General features: G+C 43.3%; 2 protein-coding genes across 2 annotated transcripts; both read right to left on the bottom strand.

Moving 5' to 3' along the window:
- Nucleotides 1-4834: 4834 nt before the first annotated feature.
- On the bottom strand, nucleotides 4835-6607 carry tmem275a (transmembrane protein 275a; the record flags this gene model as incomplete). The annotated part of the gene is made up of 2 exons (XM_079285918.1): nucleotides 6557-6607; nucleotides 4835-5610 (listed from the first exon to the last, which is right to left on the bottom strand). Exon 2 carries the CDS (start codon nucleotides 5492-5494, stop codon nucleotides 4835-4837), a length of 660 nt encoding a protein of 219 aa, XP_079142044.1. The 5' UTR covers nucleotides 5495-5610; nucleotides 6557-6607.
- Nucleotides 6608-8522: 1915 nt separating this feature from the next.
- Nucleotides 8523-13705, bottom strand: kncn (kinocilin; the record flags this gene model as incomplete). Its single annotated transcript, XM_079285145.1, has 5 exons — nucleotides 8523-8598; nucleotides 10378-10471; nucleotides 11607-11678; nucleotides 11768-11836; nucleotides 13558-13705. The coding sequence occupies 5 exons, from the start codon at nucleotides 13703-13705 to the stop codon at nucleotides 8523-8525; spliced, it is 459 nt and encodes a 152-aa protein (XP_079141271.1).
- Between the last annotated feature and the right edge of the window lie 1171 nt (nucleotides 13706-14876).

Genomic DNA, 14876 nt, shown 5'->3' with positions numbered 1-14876 from the left:
TCAAGGGTCATTCCTCGGCCGTCTCCTCTTACTGATCACATCATTATTATTCCATGCAATAAATATTTAAGTGGTGAACCCAACTACCTGTCGTCCTTTCTCCAGTGAGATGTCCCACATGACATGACTATTGTCAAAGCATTACGAAACCACAAAAGGAGACGTAACACAGCATGCAGGGACAAAGGCACAAGGAGTAGCTATTTGCACGGCACTCTAATGACAGAAGATTGCCTTTACTGCATCATGGGAGTTCCCTTTATGCAACTCTGCTGCGTATAAAACAATCGGAGGTGCTTCACTTGCAAACATCATAGTGGTACAGTAAAGCAAAGAAAGAGCTGACAGCTGAGTCCAATGTTTCATTTCCGAGTGTAACAACCTCCCTTTAATGTGGACCACACAAACCGGTCTGAAGCAGTCTGCTGCAGAGAAGAGTTGTTCATCCTTTGCCCCTGCATGTATTTCTTTGAAAAATGAGGGCCTCTGCCGGAATCCACTGGTACAGCATGTTGTTTACCAAAATGTGTGTACCCCAAGATATCCCAGCATTCAGTGGACTCATTTTGTCTTATCAAATATGATCCATTGTAACACTGTGCTGCACATGCTGTCTGACCTGGCTTCCCACCAGGGATGCACTATTCACAATAGTACATTCCGGGAATCATATGCAACTCCCCTCTGTAATGTTTACTACGTGGCCTCGCTTGCTGATGGACTCACAAGTTGAATATTTATCCAGTAGTCACCTTTAAATATTGCCACACCGCCCTTCTATTTTCAGTCCGTCTATTGATTTGGTTGGTTAAACAGCGGGCCGCATGCAAAAGGGTAATATTCACAGAACAGGTCAAAGACTGGGTGACAGGAAACCGGCTTTATCTCCACACAAGTGTGCATGGTAGCCGAGCGTCACCGAAGAAGCCGAAAACAACATTGATTGGCTTTGTTAAGGGCTGGGTATCGGGAAGAGTGATTGATTAGACCGGCCCTGCATGAATGCACATCAGGCCGTGTCCCGGGGGTCACACATGCAAACACATGCAACGTTTTCCTGTGCTTTGATATTTTCCTCCGAACTGCACTGGGATCCTCTCTCCGTGCGCTCTACTGTGTACATTTCCTTCTCCCTGGGCCCACATATAGATTGGTGAAAAGGGAGGTTATGCAACAGCCCGGCCACTTGAATAAAGTGCCATTTACTGAGGGTGAATGGAGGAGTTAAGAATGGCGAGGGACACCATTGTCAGTGGCCATTGATATGCAGAGCACCGTAGCGTTAGTATTCGGCCTCTCGTTGGCTTCAATCAAAATCTGCTGTATCTGTGAGGAGCTTTCTTCACCATGTCACCCTCAAACTGGCCCAGTCAGAGAGAGCCAGCAGGAGCAGCCCGGCCGTCACGAGGCCCACCCATGCATGGCACATGGAGGACCAAAACACTCCTCAGAATGAAGTTTACCTGATATGTTTTCAGATTAAATCACATGTTCAACGGTACTCTGAGAACTCTGTTACCAATGTTGAGTAAACACTTGCAGGGTCGCAGGGAAGGCCTAAAATAGGTTGCTGTATCGTCACCAGTGAAATGAAGCAATCACCAAAGGTGGACACTGAGTCACAGAATCATTGGCATTTCCTCCTGCACTAAATAAGGTCAATGCTTTTATTCTGACAATGAGCAGTGTTTTTCTCTTTGGTTTTCTGACATAAATCAAAAAACAGTGGTCTGTTTGTAGCGCCAACATTTTCCAGTCACAGGGTACATTTGGTAGCTGCTGTGATAGAAGAGAAATCCAGGTCAAGTGTCTGCTGAGAAAGTTTAGCATTACTCATAATTTGGCATACGACAGAGAGCTATCAAAAAAAAAACAAGTTCATTTTAGCAGCAGTCTGCAGTCTTACTGAGGAACCGTAAAACCAGTATTTGGCCGATACAAAAAGGGTTGGAAAGGCCGAGGGAAAGCGGTCTTTTCACAGTTTTCACAGAGCATGGGGCCTACTTTTTGTGGAAATCAAAGCTTTTTCCAATTAAAGTGCTTATGAAAAGAAGGCCGAATACACAAGGGAGGGTTTAAAGGGCAAATGGTGACTTCCATTTATCCCCCTTTTTTTGGTGACAAGTAAACTTTAACTGCGGTTACACCATGACACGTCTCCCTGACCTTTGCTCATACACATGGGAATATCCTCCTCAGGCTGCATCTCCCCTATAAACCTGCGCACCTCCAGAAGGCAATAAATTGTCCAACCTCCAGCTGACTAAACATTTAATATGTTTTATGAGCCTCGTCGGTGAAGGCCAACAGGCAGAAGAGGTTGTGTTTCACGGTTGTAACGCAACATGAACCTGGAAGCAGTTGAAAGGTGAGGAAACAGGGGGTTTGAATGGTGCAGCGCTTCAGTTAGTATGTGTAACACAGAAATACCCCTTGATATGCAGCCTCTGTGTTCTTACCCCTCTGTTACTGTATGTTAAGATGCATCTGATAAATGGGTCACACACAATCTTTGTTGGTTTAATCCCAGCCGCGTTTTATGTAACTTTGAGCTGAAACTCATAGACGTGGCCCTGGCGCCCTCCAGTGATAAACGCTTTAAACACACTTACACGCTCGTAGAGGAGCCAGATGGAGCTCATATTGAGTGGTTTCTCAATGGCATCTTGATGTGATGTGTTATTAAAGGATGAGGAGCTTTCCCTGTTCGCTTCTTCGGAACACGTTTCCAACGAGCCGGACTGAGATGTTTCACTGCAGAGGGCGATGCCACAGGGGCTGAAACAACAAGCTGATCAGTTGATAATCGTTAGTTGCATCTCTAGCTGTGACACTGGAAGGACTGGTTGGTTTGGCATGGAAGGACCTTCTTTCTGACACTTCTGGGGGATCGTTTCTGATTGACGTCTTGTTGGTTTTCCCACAAGCTGCTGTTATAGAATCTTCACAGTCTCCCTCTTGGAATGAATAATGCTTGTAAAGACAATCACGCCCCAAAGGAAAGGCGGCTATCCCAAGACTACACTGAACCTGTTTGAAATTTAAACATATAACCAATCCAGTTGGACATTTTTATTCATTTCACTTCATGATGACACCAAAACGCAGTGTAGCAGGAACACGGTGTTGTGCCACACATACATAATGAGCAACCTCATGTTCTAATGAAAGAGCCTTTTTTTATTCATATCTTTTGAAGGATTCACATTTGAATCGTCACTTTTGAAAATAAACAAATTATAATCTTCACAAAAACATTCTATCCGTACATTTTCCCAGATTTTTGTCGAAGTGCTACACAATTTAGACAGATAACACCGATAGTTCACAACGGGGTGTTGTTGTGCATTTCCATGATCTCCGAACATGCAAAAGTAAGCTCAGCACGTCAGACGGCTTACACAGCATGGAGGTTTACGCTGTTTAAGGGAATGCTCGCTTCACTGAGCTGTGTCCGTATGCACGTGTCCACTCTTCTGCTGCTCCACATACATTTCTGCGGGGATGGAACATTTAAGCCGTTTGCATGCATTTGCAATACCCATAAAAAAAACTAAAAAAAACGTTGAGGCTTTCCGAATAATATGGAATAAAAACCCAGAGCTTTCTGAAGAGAAATGCTATTGTGCACTTTTGTTATAGCCCTCATTGGTTTGATCCTGATAGTTCAGTCTAAGGCAACTTTTCCTTTCAAAGGAAATCAGGGAATGTCTCTTTTGACCAGTCGAGTTCACAGTGATGGGGGAATTAGTTATTTTTATGCAATCTGAATATCTAAACTATGTGTCAGACTTCTTGGCTTGCCTCTGTCGTACATACAAAGTTCAGTGGCGGTTAAGTTCTAAGTTTGTCACATCAGACGTTAAGAATAAGAATTCAGTACTGTGACATTCACATGTTCACATTTGTAAAGCGTTCCTGCGTGGAGTCCCACCGTGAATTGGAATTCGTGATGGCAAAATCGTCGTTATGACACATTGGTAGGTGAGGTATGGCCCTACTCCGCTTGGAACGCGACCTTAACTGCATTGCACCGTTTATGAATGACTGTAAATGTTATGATGAACGTGCCCTTAAAACTGTGAGTTGTGATCACCTTCAATGGAAACTGAATGTGAAATCAGAAAAGAAAGCGGTGATGTGTTGATGTTGGCGCGATGACAAAAATGTTGACGTTTCCACGATCCGACATCATACACGGTTACATGTAAATATACTGTAACAAGCTGTTCAATATGGACCGTTATTCATTACAAAGGTGTTGGGTGTAGACAAGAAGTGTGTATTCTTACTTGTGAAAAGAACAATAACTACAGATCATTTATTCTCAGGTGAGAGAATATTGCTTTGGGACTTCTGTGAGTTAAAATATCTTATGCCCCCAAAAGAAGTTCAGCACTGAGAATGGCACACAAAATGTCAAATGTCACAACAGACGTACCGGCACAGTTCACTGTTGACCTTTCACATCTAATCCTAACGTGTTCAGAACAGATCAACAATCAATATTTTTCATGCCAGCCCTCTGAAATCACTGCTGATGGGTGCGTAGCAGTGAAAGATAAAAGTTGTTGATAGACTGTTCATAAGGCCCCATGTTAAAAAACAAATACCATGGAGGGGAAAACAAACACACAGCACAAGAGCGGTAGGAATTTGAATTCCAAATCTTATGATCCACAAACACTTGGATGTTTCATTAACTTTGCATGCTAATTACCAGTTGGCTGCGCAGCAAGGAAATCAAAAGCATTCTGTACACAACCAGAAATATGGCACTACGTAAACTAGAGGACACGATCACATCCAGCAAGCCCTCGGCCCAGAAGGATATTTACACTGGCAGCTCCGGCCTCGGAAGAGTTTCTGCTCTGCTATAGGCGACCACTTCTTCACGCGGCAGGTTGAGCCTCACCTCCCCTCCTGCTGCCGTGGAGGCTGAGTAGACTGCGGTGGCGGAACCAGAAGGGGGGCCATTGGTCTCCATGGTGAAGAGCTTGCAGGGTCCTGGTAGGGCCGCGTCAGGAGCCTCCTTTTCTGGGCTGGACGCCCGGGACGAACCCGGGGATGAGGTGGGGCTGAGCTGCACAGCTGTGGTATCCTGCAGCGTGTGCTCGCTGACCTCTATTTCAAACGCTGCCCCACCAGCCAGCCCGCCGTGTCCCATCAGCCCCGCGCCCCTGCCGCCCACCTTGGACCTCCGTGAGCTGTGGGGAGGGGGGAGGCGGCTGCACACGCAACAGGCCCCGAAAAAGGAGAAGGCCACCAGCAGAAGGATCGGTCCGATGATGATCGGGGGATTGGCAGAAGGCACCAGCGTGCTGAAGGCGAACGCTCCCACGAGGGTGATGTTGAGTCCAGCCAGCATGATGCACAGGCCGCAGGCACAGCAGAGCGCCGGAGAAGGTAGGCCATGAGGGCGAGACGTCCTCCTCGTCTTCTTCGGCTCCTTTTTAGGTACAGAGGTGCCAGTGTTTCTATCGGTGATGACCATGTCTTCTCCTCCCGAGCTCTCTCTCTTCCACTGTGTTATCAAATCTCTCCGTGTTTCAGTCCACACTCTTCCCCATGGCAATGTTTAAACAAATTCACAGCCAGGAACATCTTTGTCTGTAAATGACAAAACAGCTGTTAGAGTATCTTTTTGGATGCACACAAGAAACACTCTGATAATCCTGCTCTTGTTCGGTCCACCAGTGTACTGAACAAATATCGAATGATCATTGTGTACTCCCTGAGAGACTTTGTGTAATGAGCTCTGAACATGCATCACTCTGCCCTGCTACTCCTATAAATTACACATTTCATGAATAAAATCTGATCAGCTAAAAGCTGAATACACTGGCCACTATGCAGGTGAGTGTTACGGTTGGCTCAGTATTGCTGTGGTTAATATCATAGAGACACCGGAAGCCTGTCTCACACGTATACGGGGAAGGACTGCTGAAAATACTGAGCATTTAAATCAACTGGACTATGTTTTAAATTGGATTTAGCTTCTTTTGCTCAATTTTCATGTAAAACAACACACACGACAAGTACAGAGCACATCATACCAAAAAATAAATAAAAAAAACATTGAAATAAATTGGTGGGACCGTTAATTGGGAATTTAACCATCTACACTGTTGCATTACAATACAAATGAGATGCATGCACCCTGTGACTCTTGCACCATCATATTGAAAAACAAGTCATACTGCTTAATAATTAAAGAGGTTTGTTCATAATTGCTGCTCATTCGATAGGTCTGTGAAGTAAAATGTGTGCAATGGCACTGCAGCTGCTTCATTTAATGGCATCAAGGCCACGGTGTGAATGGCTTTTCAGTATTTAGTTGCAATCTAATCAGCCCTGTCACAGTGCAAATGAAGAAAGGGGGTGTGGGGAAAGGATATCCTTTTTGTAAATGTGTATATCAGTAAAACTATGACCACGCATGCAAATACAAACAGTACGATTCATTGTGAACTAGGCTTTGCTTAGAACACATTTAAATGTACAGCACAGATGTGTTACATTCCTGTGTAATTAACCCGTAAAAAAAAAATCTTACCCTGTATGTCGATGCACTGCAGGTCTTTCCATTGTCTAATCAGTAGATGCCTAATTACCGCGCGTAATTACTGAGAGGTTGAAAGGACGCATAAACACCAAACGAGGGGTTTTCATCCTGCCTTCGTGGCTTCGCGGCGCTGAGGGCACAAGTCATGACAGCCGTTCAATCGGTGGCCATGGAAACACAAAAAGCAACGCGATCCGACCTGCTGAGGAACATACCACGAGGAGAAGAGGGGACAGATCTCTTAGGTGACTGAGATGGCATCTCTTCTGAGTTGGCACACAGACGCAACACCGCGCGCTGCTCCCGATGTGGACCGAGACGCACGCAGCAGCACCGGCGAGGTCATCCTGCGACGGAAACGAATGGTGGGGTGACCGGGGACCGGGGAACCGCGAATACAGGCGAGGTGTCTCTCCGGTGGTGGGCGTGTCGTCAGATCATTATTGCATACATTTTTGATCCGCCGCGCAGAGCATCTTCTCTCCTCTGTGAACCTCTGGATGCGACTCTCCTGTCTCCTCCTCAGCCATCCTTGTGTGTGTGTGTGTGTGTGTGTGTGTGTGTGTGTGTGTGTGTGTGTGTGTGTGTGTGTGTGTGTGTGTGTGAAGGGGATGATGAAGGTGAAGGCTGTTGCACCGTGCCTGTGCTCACTAGCTCCCCTTTACTTACTTGTTGCTGCTTTTTCTTTAAATTATATTTTAAAATTAAAGCCTCAAATTCATTTTTTTAATGTAATTTACAGTCGGTTTCTTTGTTAAGGTGTTTTCAGTCATACCATTAAATAATATGATGCCACTTTTTTATGGAGGAGTCATAAGTTGGAATTAATGGCTTAATTAAAGGTTAAGAAATCAATTAAATGTAAAAATAAAGTAATTAATTATAACTAATTAATTACTTTGGTGAAAAATGTCACCACTGTTAAGTCAAATAAGTCATTAATACGCCATTAATAAATAAATATGCCAACAGGTTGGCAGTTATGAATGTCAGGAAGATAAAATGGGCAAGTGTTGCCTAATAGGCCAACAAATTCAGTAAGTTGTATGTAAATAAATCATTAATTACGGGTTCAGAAGTTCATAGGTTGAACTGTCTTTGTAATGATTTAAAGAGCTAAAACCGACATAGCAAATGTCCTGCTGGAGGAGGATAAACACCACCTGGCAACCCAGAATCTGTTGTTATGAATAAAGCATTACCTCTTAACTCTTCCGTTTGTTTGCTGAGACCGTTCATGCAGCCTTTGGTTTGCAACCCGACCATTGAAATTCAATTCACATTTATTGCGTTGGGCAATTCTAGATTGATACCTCGAAAATCTCTTTAAAAGACTCCTGCAGGCTCCTCTGGCTACCGTTGCTGACACAATTCATGCTCGCAGCACGCCACCGTTATTGTCAGAGCGCAGCATTCTTCCCCATGCAGCAGTCATTCTGCCTTTGCCATCCTGAATATCAATGTATTACGTTTCACTGCGGGGGTGCAGTTCAGTGTGCGCGTGCAGCAGGATGTAACTGTTTGCGTGTCGGTCTGTCTGCACACATGTATTCCAATTTATTTTGCTCACGGCAAATACGAGCAGGGGAACTTGAGCCGACACTTGTACGAGTCCCACCGTCACATAACGACCGTTACCATTTCTTAATTGGCGGCTGAAGACATTGTGAGGCGGTGAGATGAGCTGCACACAAGTGGGACTACTTGGCTTACTTTGTATTCACTCATTAGCAGGAAGTTTGGAACTACTTCTCAAGCACTCACGAGTTCATCTTTGGAGGTGTTTATTCGGCCACACAAGTACAATGTCAGGAGGTCATCTCAACAAACGCTCCGCAAGTTCAGCCACAATTCTACAGAAGACCATTATCTTTTGCCCCACCTTTGAAAGCCACTTCATGACGAAGATTTAGCAGGGAAGTTGAATAAAATTGGTCCGTCAGGTCATGTGATGACATCATGGCAGGTCTTGATCAGAAGGCGGCTGCTTGGGCTTCCGTCTCGATAAGATGTCTGGCATGTCTGAAGATGTCCTGCAACACGCCAGAGCAGGACTCACGTAAGCAAAGGGATGATGTGTCTGATGAAGCTGAATGAAACATCTCGAGGCAAAATTAGAAGATTAGAAATTAGGAAAGTATTTGTCTGTCTTTATCTGTTGTGTTACGTCTTCCCTCAATTTGGGACAACCCGTCTTACGTTCTTCCCCGAAGTCATCTAAAAATGTAACCGATAGTTTTGAAAAGCCTGCTCTGCATAATTTGTGTGTTGGTATGTCACTAATGCAATGAAATGAACACAACATACATTTTACATGCGTGTCCCACACAATTTGTGGTCTCTGTGGATCATATGAAGCTGAAGTAAGAAAACTAGCATTGGCATTGCAAGACAAACGTGACCTTAGTAGTCTCAATTTAACAATATCAAGCTTTGACAAATGATTATTTTAAAATTTTCATATATGTCAGTCACAGGTTTGCTAAAATGCTTGTTATGGATATCCGAACATCCAAAGTGACTGTGAAAGGAGGTGATACTTTGTAATGTTCCCTTTTGAAAGTCCCCATTTCTCCTCTGAACACAAAAGCACATGTTCTTGTGTGAGGTGTTTTGTTTGCTGGTCTACCGACATTTTAGCTCTGTGATCGAAATAATATATGAGTGCAGAGAATACAGAAACATAGTCCCTCATGTAGCATGGCTTAATCACCACCGCGCCCTTTATATTTAGCGATTGATCATTTTGTCCATGAATTAGTGCAACAGCTTAATCTTGTCAAGGTAAACTAGGTTTTTTGGCACCTCAACATCTTCTCTTTTAAACTACGGCATAAAGAAAAGGTTACTGGACACGTCACAAAAAGAGCACCATCGAATACAATTAATAAGCCATCAAACCGCGTAGATCAATCTCATGCCTTGCAGTGACCGCCTTAAACCCGAAATTGACTCTGAGAGAGACTGCCGACACACACATCGAAACAGTGCAGGTCAAATCACTGCACTGCTCTGAAGTCTCTGTCTGGCAGGGCGTCATGATCTCATTACAATGAAATAAAAGCATGACTCCTGAACATTATCCTAGAAAGATCTGTGTTACTATAGTAAGTTAAAGCGCTTGTTCCACTTCATAAGGGCAGTTAAAGTTAAAGGCAGCTGAGTTAACACTCGGCTTTATGTGTCATTAAAAGTCTGTTTCAGTGAATTGATGTTGGGGCATTTACATGTGGATTTATGATGCATCCAAAACAATCTCGCAGTGTTAGGTCAACAAATGACAAAGTCAGTGTGTGAAAATATTCTAATGTTGAAACGATCAAGGGAAAATCAATGATGAACGCAGCATTTAGATTCTGGTGAGGTTGATGATCTGAAAATGTCCCCACTGTTAAGTCAAATAAGTCATTAATAAGTCATTCATAAATAAATAGGCCAACAGGTTGGCAGTTATAAATGTCAGTAAGATAAAATGGGCAAGTGTTGCCTAATCGGCCAACACATTCAGTAAGTTGTATGTAAATAAATCAGTAATAACGGGTTCAGAAGGTCAGAGGTCGAGCTGTCTTTGCAATGATTTAAAGAGCTCAATCTGACATAGCAAATGTCCTGCTGGAGGAGGATGAATGGAGGGAGAGGAACCACTCGGTTAAGGTGACATGTTCTTTCGTGTTAGAAGATGACAGCAGAGGAGACTTTCAATGGGACGTTATCTTTCTTGCACTTTATGAATGTCAACCCGCTTCTTGCTCTAATCCACATTAGTCGCATGTGGAAAAAAATTCCCTGCATAAATAATATTGTCCACGTACCCCTCATCTGGGTTGGTCTCAGCCATCGGTCCGCCCTCCACAAAGGTTCCCATTCGACTCTTAGACCGCTCCAGATTTAGCTGACTCTGAGTCCCTGTCGAGAGCACGGGAGTCAATTCAAGTCCATTTTATTTATACGTGACACTTTCCATGTAGAGCGTGTCGAGGCCGTACTCTTTAATTTACAGAGACCCCCAGGAGGTCTCTCCAGGAGGATAAACAGAGAGATTGATGCCATGAGGAGGAAATGAAAGGAGAAATTGCCATCTCACTGCTAATTGATAATAACTCCTGACCAACGCTTTTCTATTTCATCAGTGAAATTTAACCGGAACATTTGGGTTTGAAAATAATAATACATGTGTTTTCTGTACAAACGACAGTAAATCTGTTTATTGCATGTTCTACAAAGATATTCAGGAAATGAATTCAAGAGTTAATGCTGGATTGTATATGATGGATTATGCCCAAATAATAGAATGAAAAAATATTAAGAAATATTTCTTGATTCATACACAAAGCCGGTGTGCTGAAAGAATAAATCTCTGTTAGAAATGATCATGGAGAGATGCTCCACATGTTTCTTAATAAATCTCTAAAATCTCTGAAATGAATTAAAACCAGATTTACACAAACAAACGACCTCTATCACACATGAAAAGATTTCATATCACTGACTTCCAGTGTTTGCTTTCAATATACAAACTATTTAGTGTTTTCATTCTAGTTATTTTCACTGGAGCACAAACTCGTGTTCGGTTCTTGTGTCTTGTGATAACATTCATGTGGCCATATTTACATGAATGCATTTCCAGTCAGATTCTCTCATCACTGTGAATATTTTCTCTTACATCTTTCCTCGATCTCATAATGTTTTCCATCCAGGTCAATAAAAAGTGGTTATGAAAGAAGTAAACTCTCTCTCTCTCTCTCTCTCTCTCTCTCTCTCTCTCTCTCTCTCTCTCTCTCTCTCTCTCTCTCTCTCTCTCTCTTTTTTGTTGTTGTTTTTTTTCTTTTCAACTGCACCCCGTGCGATATTAGTAAGATGACTGATGCTCTGCAATAACCACATAGACCCAACACCTTTCTCACTGGTGTTAACTATCAGCTCCACAGTGTGCAGACCGGTGTCAACACATACTGGACAGCTCACTAACAACAACATGGATATGGTTGACTGACTTTTCTGTTGAAACATTGCGCATCAGGCTGGCTCCACACTCGCTCACCTTCTCTTCGTAGTGTCTCTACAGGTTGAGCAGGAGCGGGATTGGCAGGTGTGGGGTGCACTCTGAAGTTCCCTGGGTTGTTAAGACAAGAGACGAAGTAACGTGTGACTTTAAATATCTTTAAAAGTGTTTCAATTGATTGTTCAAATCAAACAACGTACCGAAGGATGGAAGAATATGGTTGATGTTCAGCCAGGCTCTTATGAAGGGGTAGATCGATATGAGCAGGCCTGGAAAGCAGACAGCAAAACTAAATTGATGAATTACATATAAACACTGCTTTTATTATAATGTCCGAACCACTATTGGTAGGATAAATAACCAGTAAGAACAGATTAACTGCAATGTTGGCGCGACTGATTTGTCACAATCTTGTACTCAAAAGAAATGATAATCAATCATGTTTATTTTCTGACCGGTATTTGCTCTAAAGTGGGCACACCAGAGGGCAGAGCAGCTCTTCATATAAGCTGAGACATCACATCAATGACAGCCTTCGATGAAATAGCCTTCAGACATTTTTACATACAGAGTGTGATGTTACTTCCTGCTCAGCTCCAAGTATAAATTAATATCTGAACCGCAGGGCCTCTCAGTGGCACTCCGCTCCAATTCAACAGTTATTGATTTCCCTTATAAGCCACAAGAGTCGACATTAAACCCCGGCAGGTCCGGAGGGTGGCTGTGACGAGCCTGAGTGTGCTCAAAATGTCATGCAACTGCAGAAGGAGTGAAAAGAATCTGTCGAGGACACTCTGTTCACACTCATTAGTCAGCCTGTGTGTCGGAGCCCCAAAACACATAATTAGATGCTACTTAGCTGCACAAGTGCTGCACAGAGTGAACGACTCCATCAAGCTGCTGCGCTCACTTTTTGATTTGCCAAACGCTTGTGCACATGAATTATTGATGAATTATTGAAAGCTGATCAGATCAACGGTGAGAATACATTTACCATTAACTATGCATGCTGATGTTGTCGTCGTCGCATCGAAAGCCCTGCCCTTCGCTCTTTCTCTCACTCCTTTATCTGGGCAGGGAAGCTCCTCTGGCTTTCAGTTGGTTCCAGTTACACCGTTGTATCAAGTGATCACATGGTGTTTTTTTCAAGAGCGGCAGAGGGGAAATGTCACAGGGCAAAGAACTTTCACTAATTTGGGATTTAAATTAAAAAAAAAAAAAATGTTCCTCAGTTTGCCCGTTGGATATGAACGTGTCCTCCTCGAAGCAGACAATACTCTGAGGAGAATATACGTTTTACTTCCTCATTGTTTGGGGTGTCACAGATTGTATATGTAGAGATAACGATTCTTACTAAATACAATTTTTTCCCCTCTCAACTTATTAAAACACAATATCTGGAAAAGTTCCCACGTGGCACTTTCCTTTTTACACAGCCTAAACTTGCATATTCAATGAAGGTGACAAAACATTATTACATCAAGTAAGGAAATATTTCTTTATTGGGTATGCATGGAAAATTATATATTTCTTTTGTTTTTCAATAAATCATTCATAAAAAAAATGTAGAGTAGGTTTTCCTCCATATTGAGGAAAGTTAACCTGTTAAAATCCATCAGCGGGCTGGTGGATAGGGGTGGTGAGGGGTGAATGGTTGGTTTTGAATGATGGTATCAGGGTTAGAATTATTATGTGATTACCCATCGTGTTTAATAACCAGGTGTCACAGACTAAAAACAGAAGTATGTAACATTTTCCATAGAGGCCTCCAAAAGAAATTATGGAAATGTTAAAGCTATTCTCTTACAAATTAAGAAAAGTCATGAAGTGATAAAATAATGTTTTTTAAGCAGTTTATAGAACTCTTCATCAATATATTGTGACACGACAGAAAAAGATTCATGGAAGGGAGAAGCTCAAAGTATCATGACACAAAATACCGTTCCCACAACTGGGTCAGCAGTTCCTAAAAACTTCCACACACACTCACCGAGGCCTCCCGCTCCCAGGAAGATCCCTCCTACAGCATCGGCGTCACACTGCCTGGATATCCCGATGATGATGCAGCCCGCCACAATGCTGAGCAAGGCTGATCCCACCCGTAGCCCATGGTACTCCCCAACGCTGACGGGGTTCATTCAGCAGGTGGAGGCCCCCCCACTTGCTCCTCAGACACACACACACACACACAGACAGTGAACAGTCTTGATACTATACTCCGCTTCAGGCCCTCACTGCCAGTTGCACCTTCACTGACATCTGCACCAGCCTCCCATGCTTTCACTCTCTCTGACACACTTCTCTGGCGAAGCCTCCATCTCCGTTCTCCAAAGCTCAAGACGTCTCATGCATCTTTAAAGACTGAGCTCTGGTTTCCGTTGCCACCGAATATTAAAGCTTGATACGTGTGCCGCAAATCTGATCACAGCCCTCTTCCAACCAGCACTGGCATCCATAGCAACACATACGCAATGAATGGCTCGAGTGTCATTTTGGTGAATATGAACACTAAAATGACGAAACAGCTGTGAGGCATGTCTTTAGCATGTGCAGAGTGTCACGCACTTAGAAGTACAAGGCCAGAGCAGCACAGAGGCACAGAGGGAGATGGAGAGAGAGAGAGAGAGAGAAAGGGTGACAGTTAGAGAGACGGAGTTAGAGTATGTGCTACTTGTGTGATTTGTCTGTGAGCTTGAAGGGAATGTGTAATGAAAGGTTCAGAGAGTCCTCTACAGTGGGGGCCTGAGGCCATCCACAAAGGCCTGCAGTTGCCATAGGAATAGCATATCCATGGCAACAGAGGGAAAATGAGGGTAAGCAAGATTAACACAGGCGAATAGGATAACAAATTAACTTAGTGGGGAGAAATAAAAACACGTTTCCTGTTGGGCAAGTCTATGTCAAGTCTGTATATGTCTACATCTATTATCAATCCATGCTGGATATATGGTGTGTGTGTGTGTGTGTGTGTGTGTGTGCGTGACATAGGCCGCCTATAACTTTGTGACCCTTTAAGCGACCCATTGTCAAAGGTTATATCTTCGTGTGTCAACACTTGAAGAAAATAAGAAGAAGAGTGTTTGCTATGTTCTCTAACCAGAAAGTCAAGCTCCCTCAAAGTGTGAGTGCATAAGAAGGGAAATGTTAACATCTTGAAGCAAAATTGGAGTTAAGGTAATTTCTGGGACACTAAAAAGAAATCAGTGGTGTTGTACACGATGATATGAGATGAGCATTGAAGGATGGCAGGCCTGTACTAAAGTGGCACACCATCTCTAGTGTTCACATAATGAACACACTAAATCACCA

The sequence above is a fragment of the Melanostigma gelatinosum genome, assembly GCF_949748355.1.
Source record: "Melanostigma gelatinosum genome assembly, chromosome: 15".
NCBI classification, from domain to species: Eukaryota; Metazoa; Chordata; class Actinopteri; order Perciformes; family Zoarcidae; genus Melanostigma; species Melanostigma gelatinosum.
This window is presented reverse-complemented; position numbering and strand designations above follow the sequence as displayed.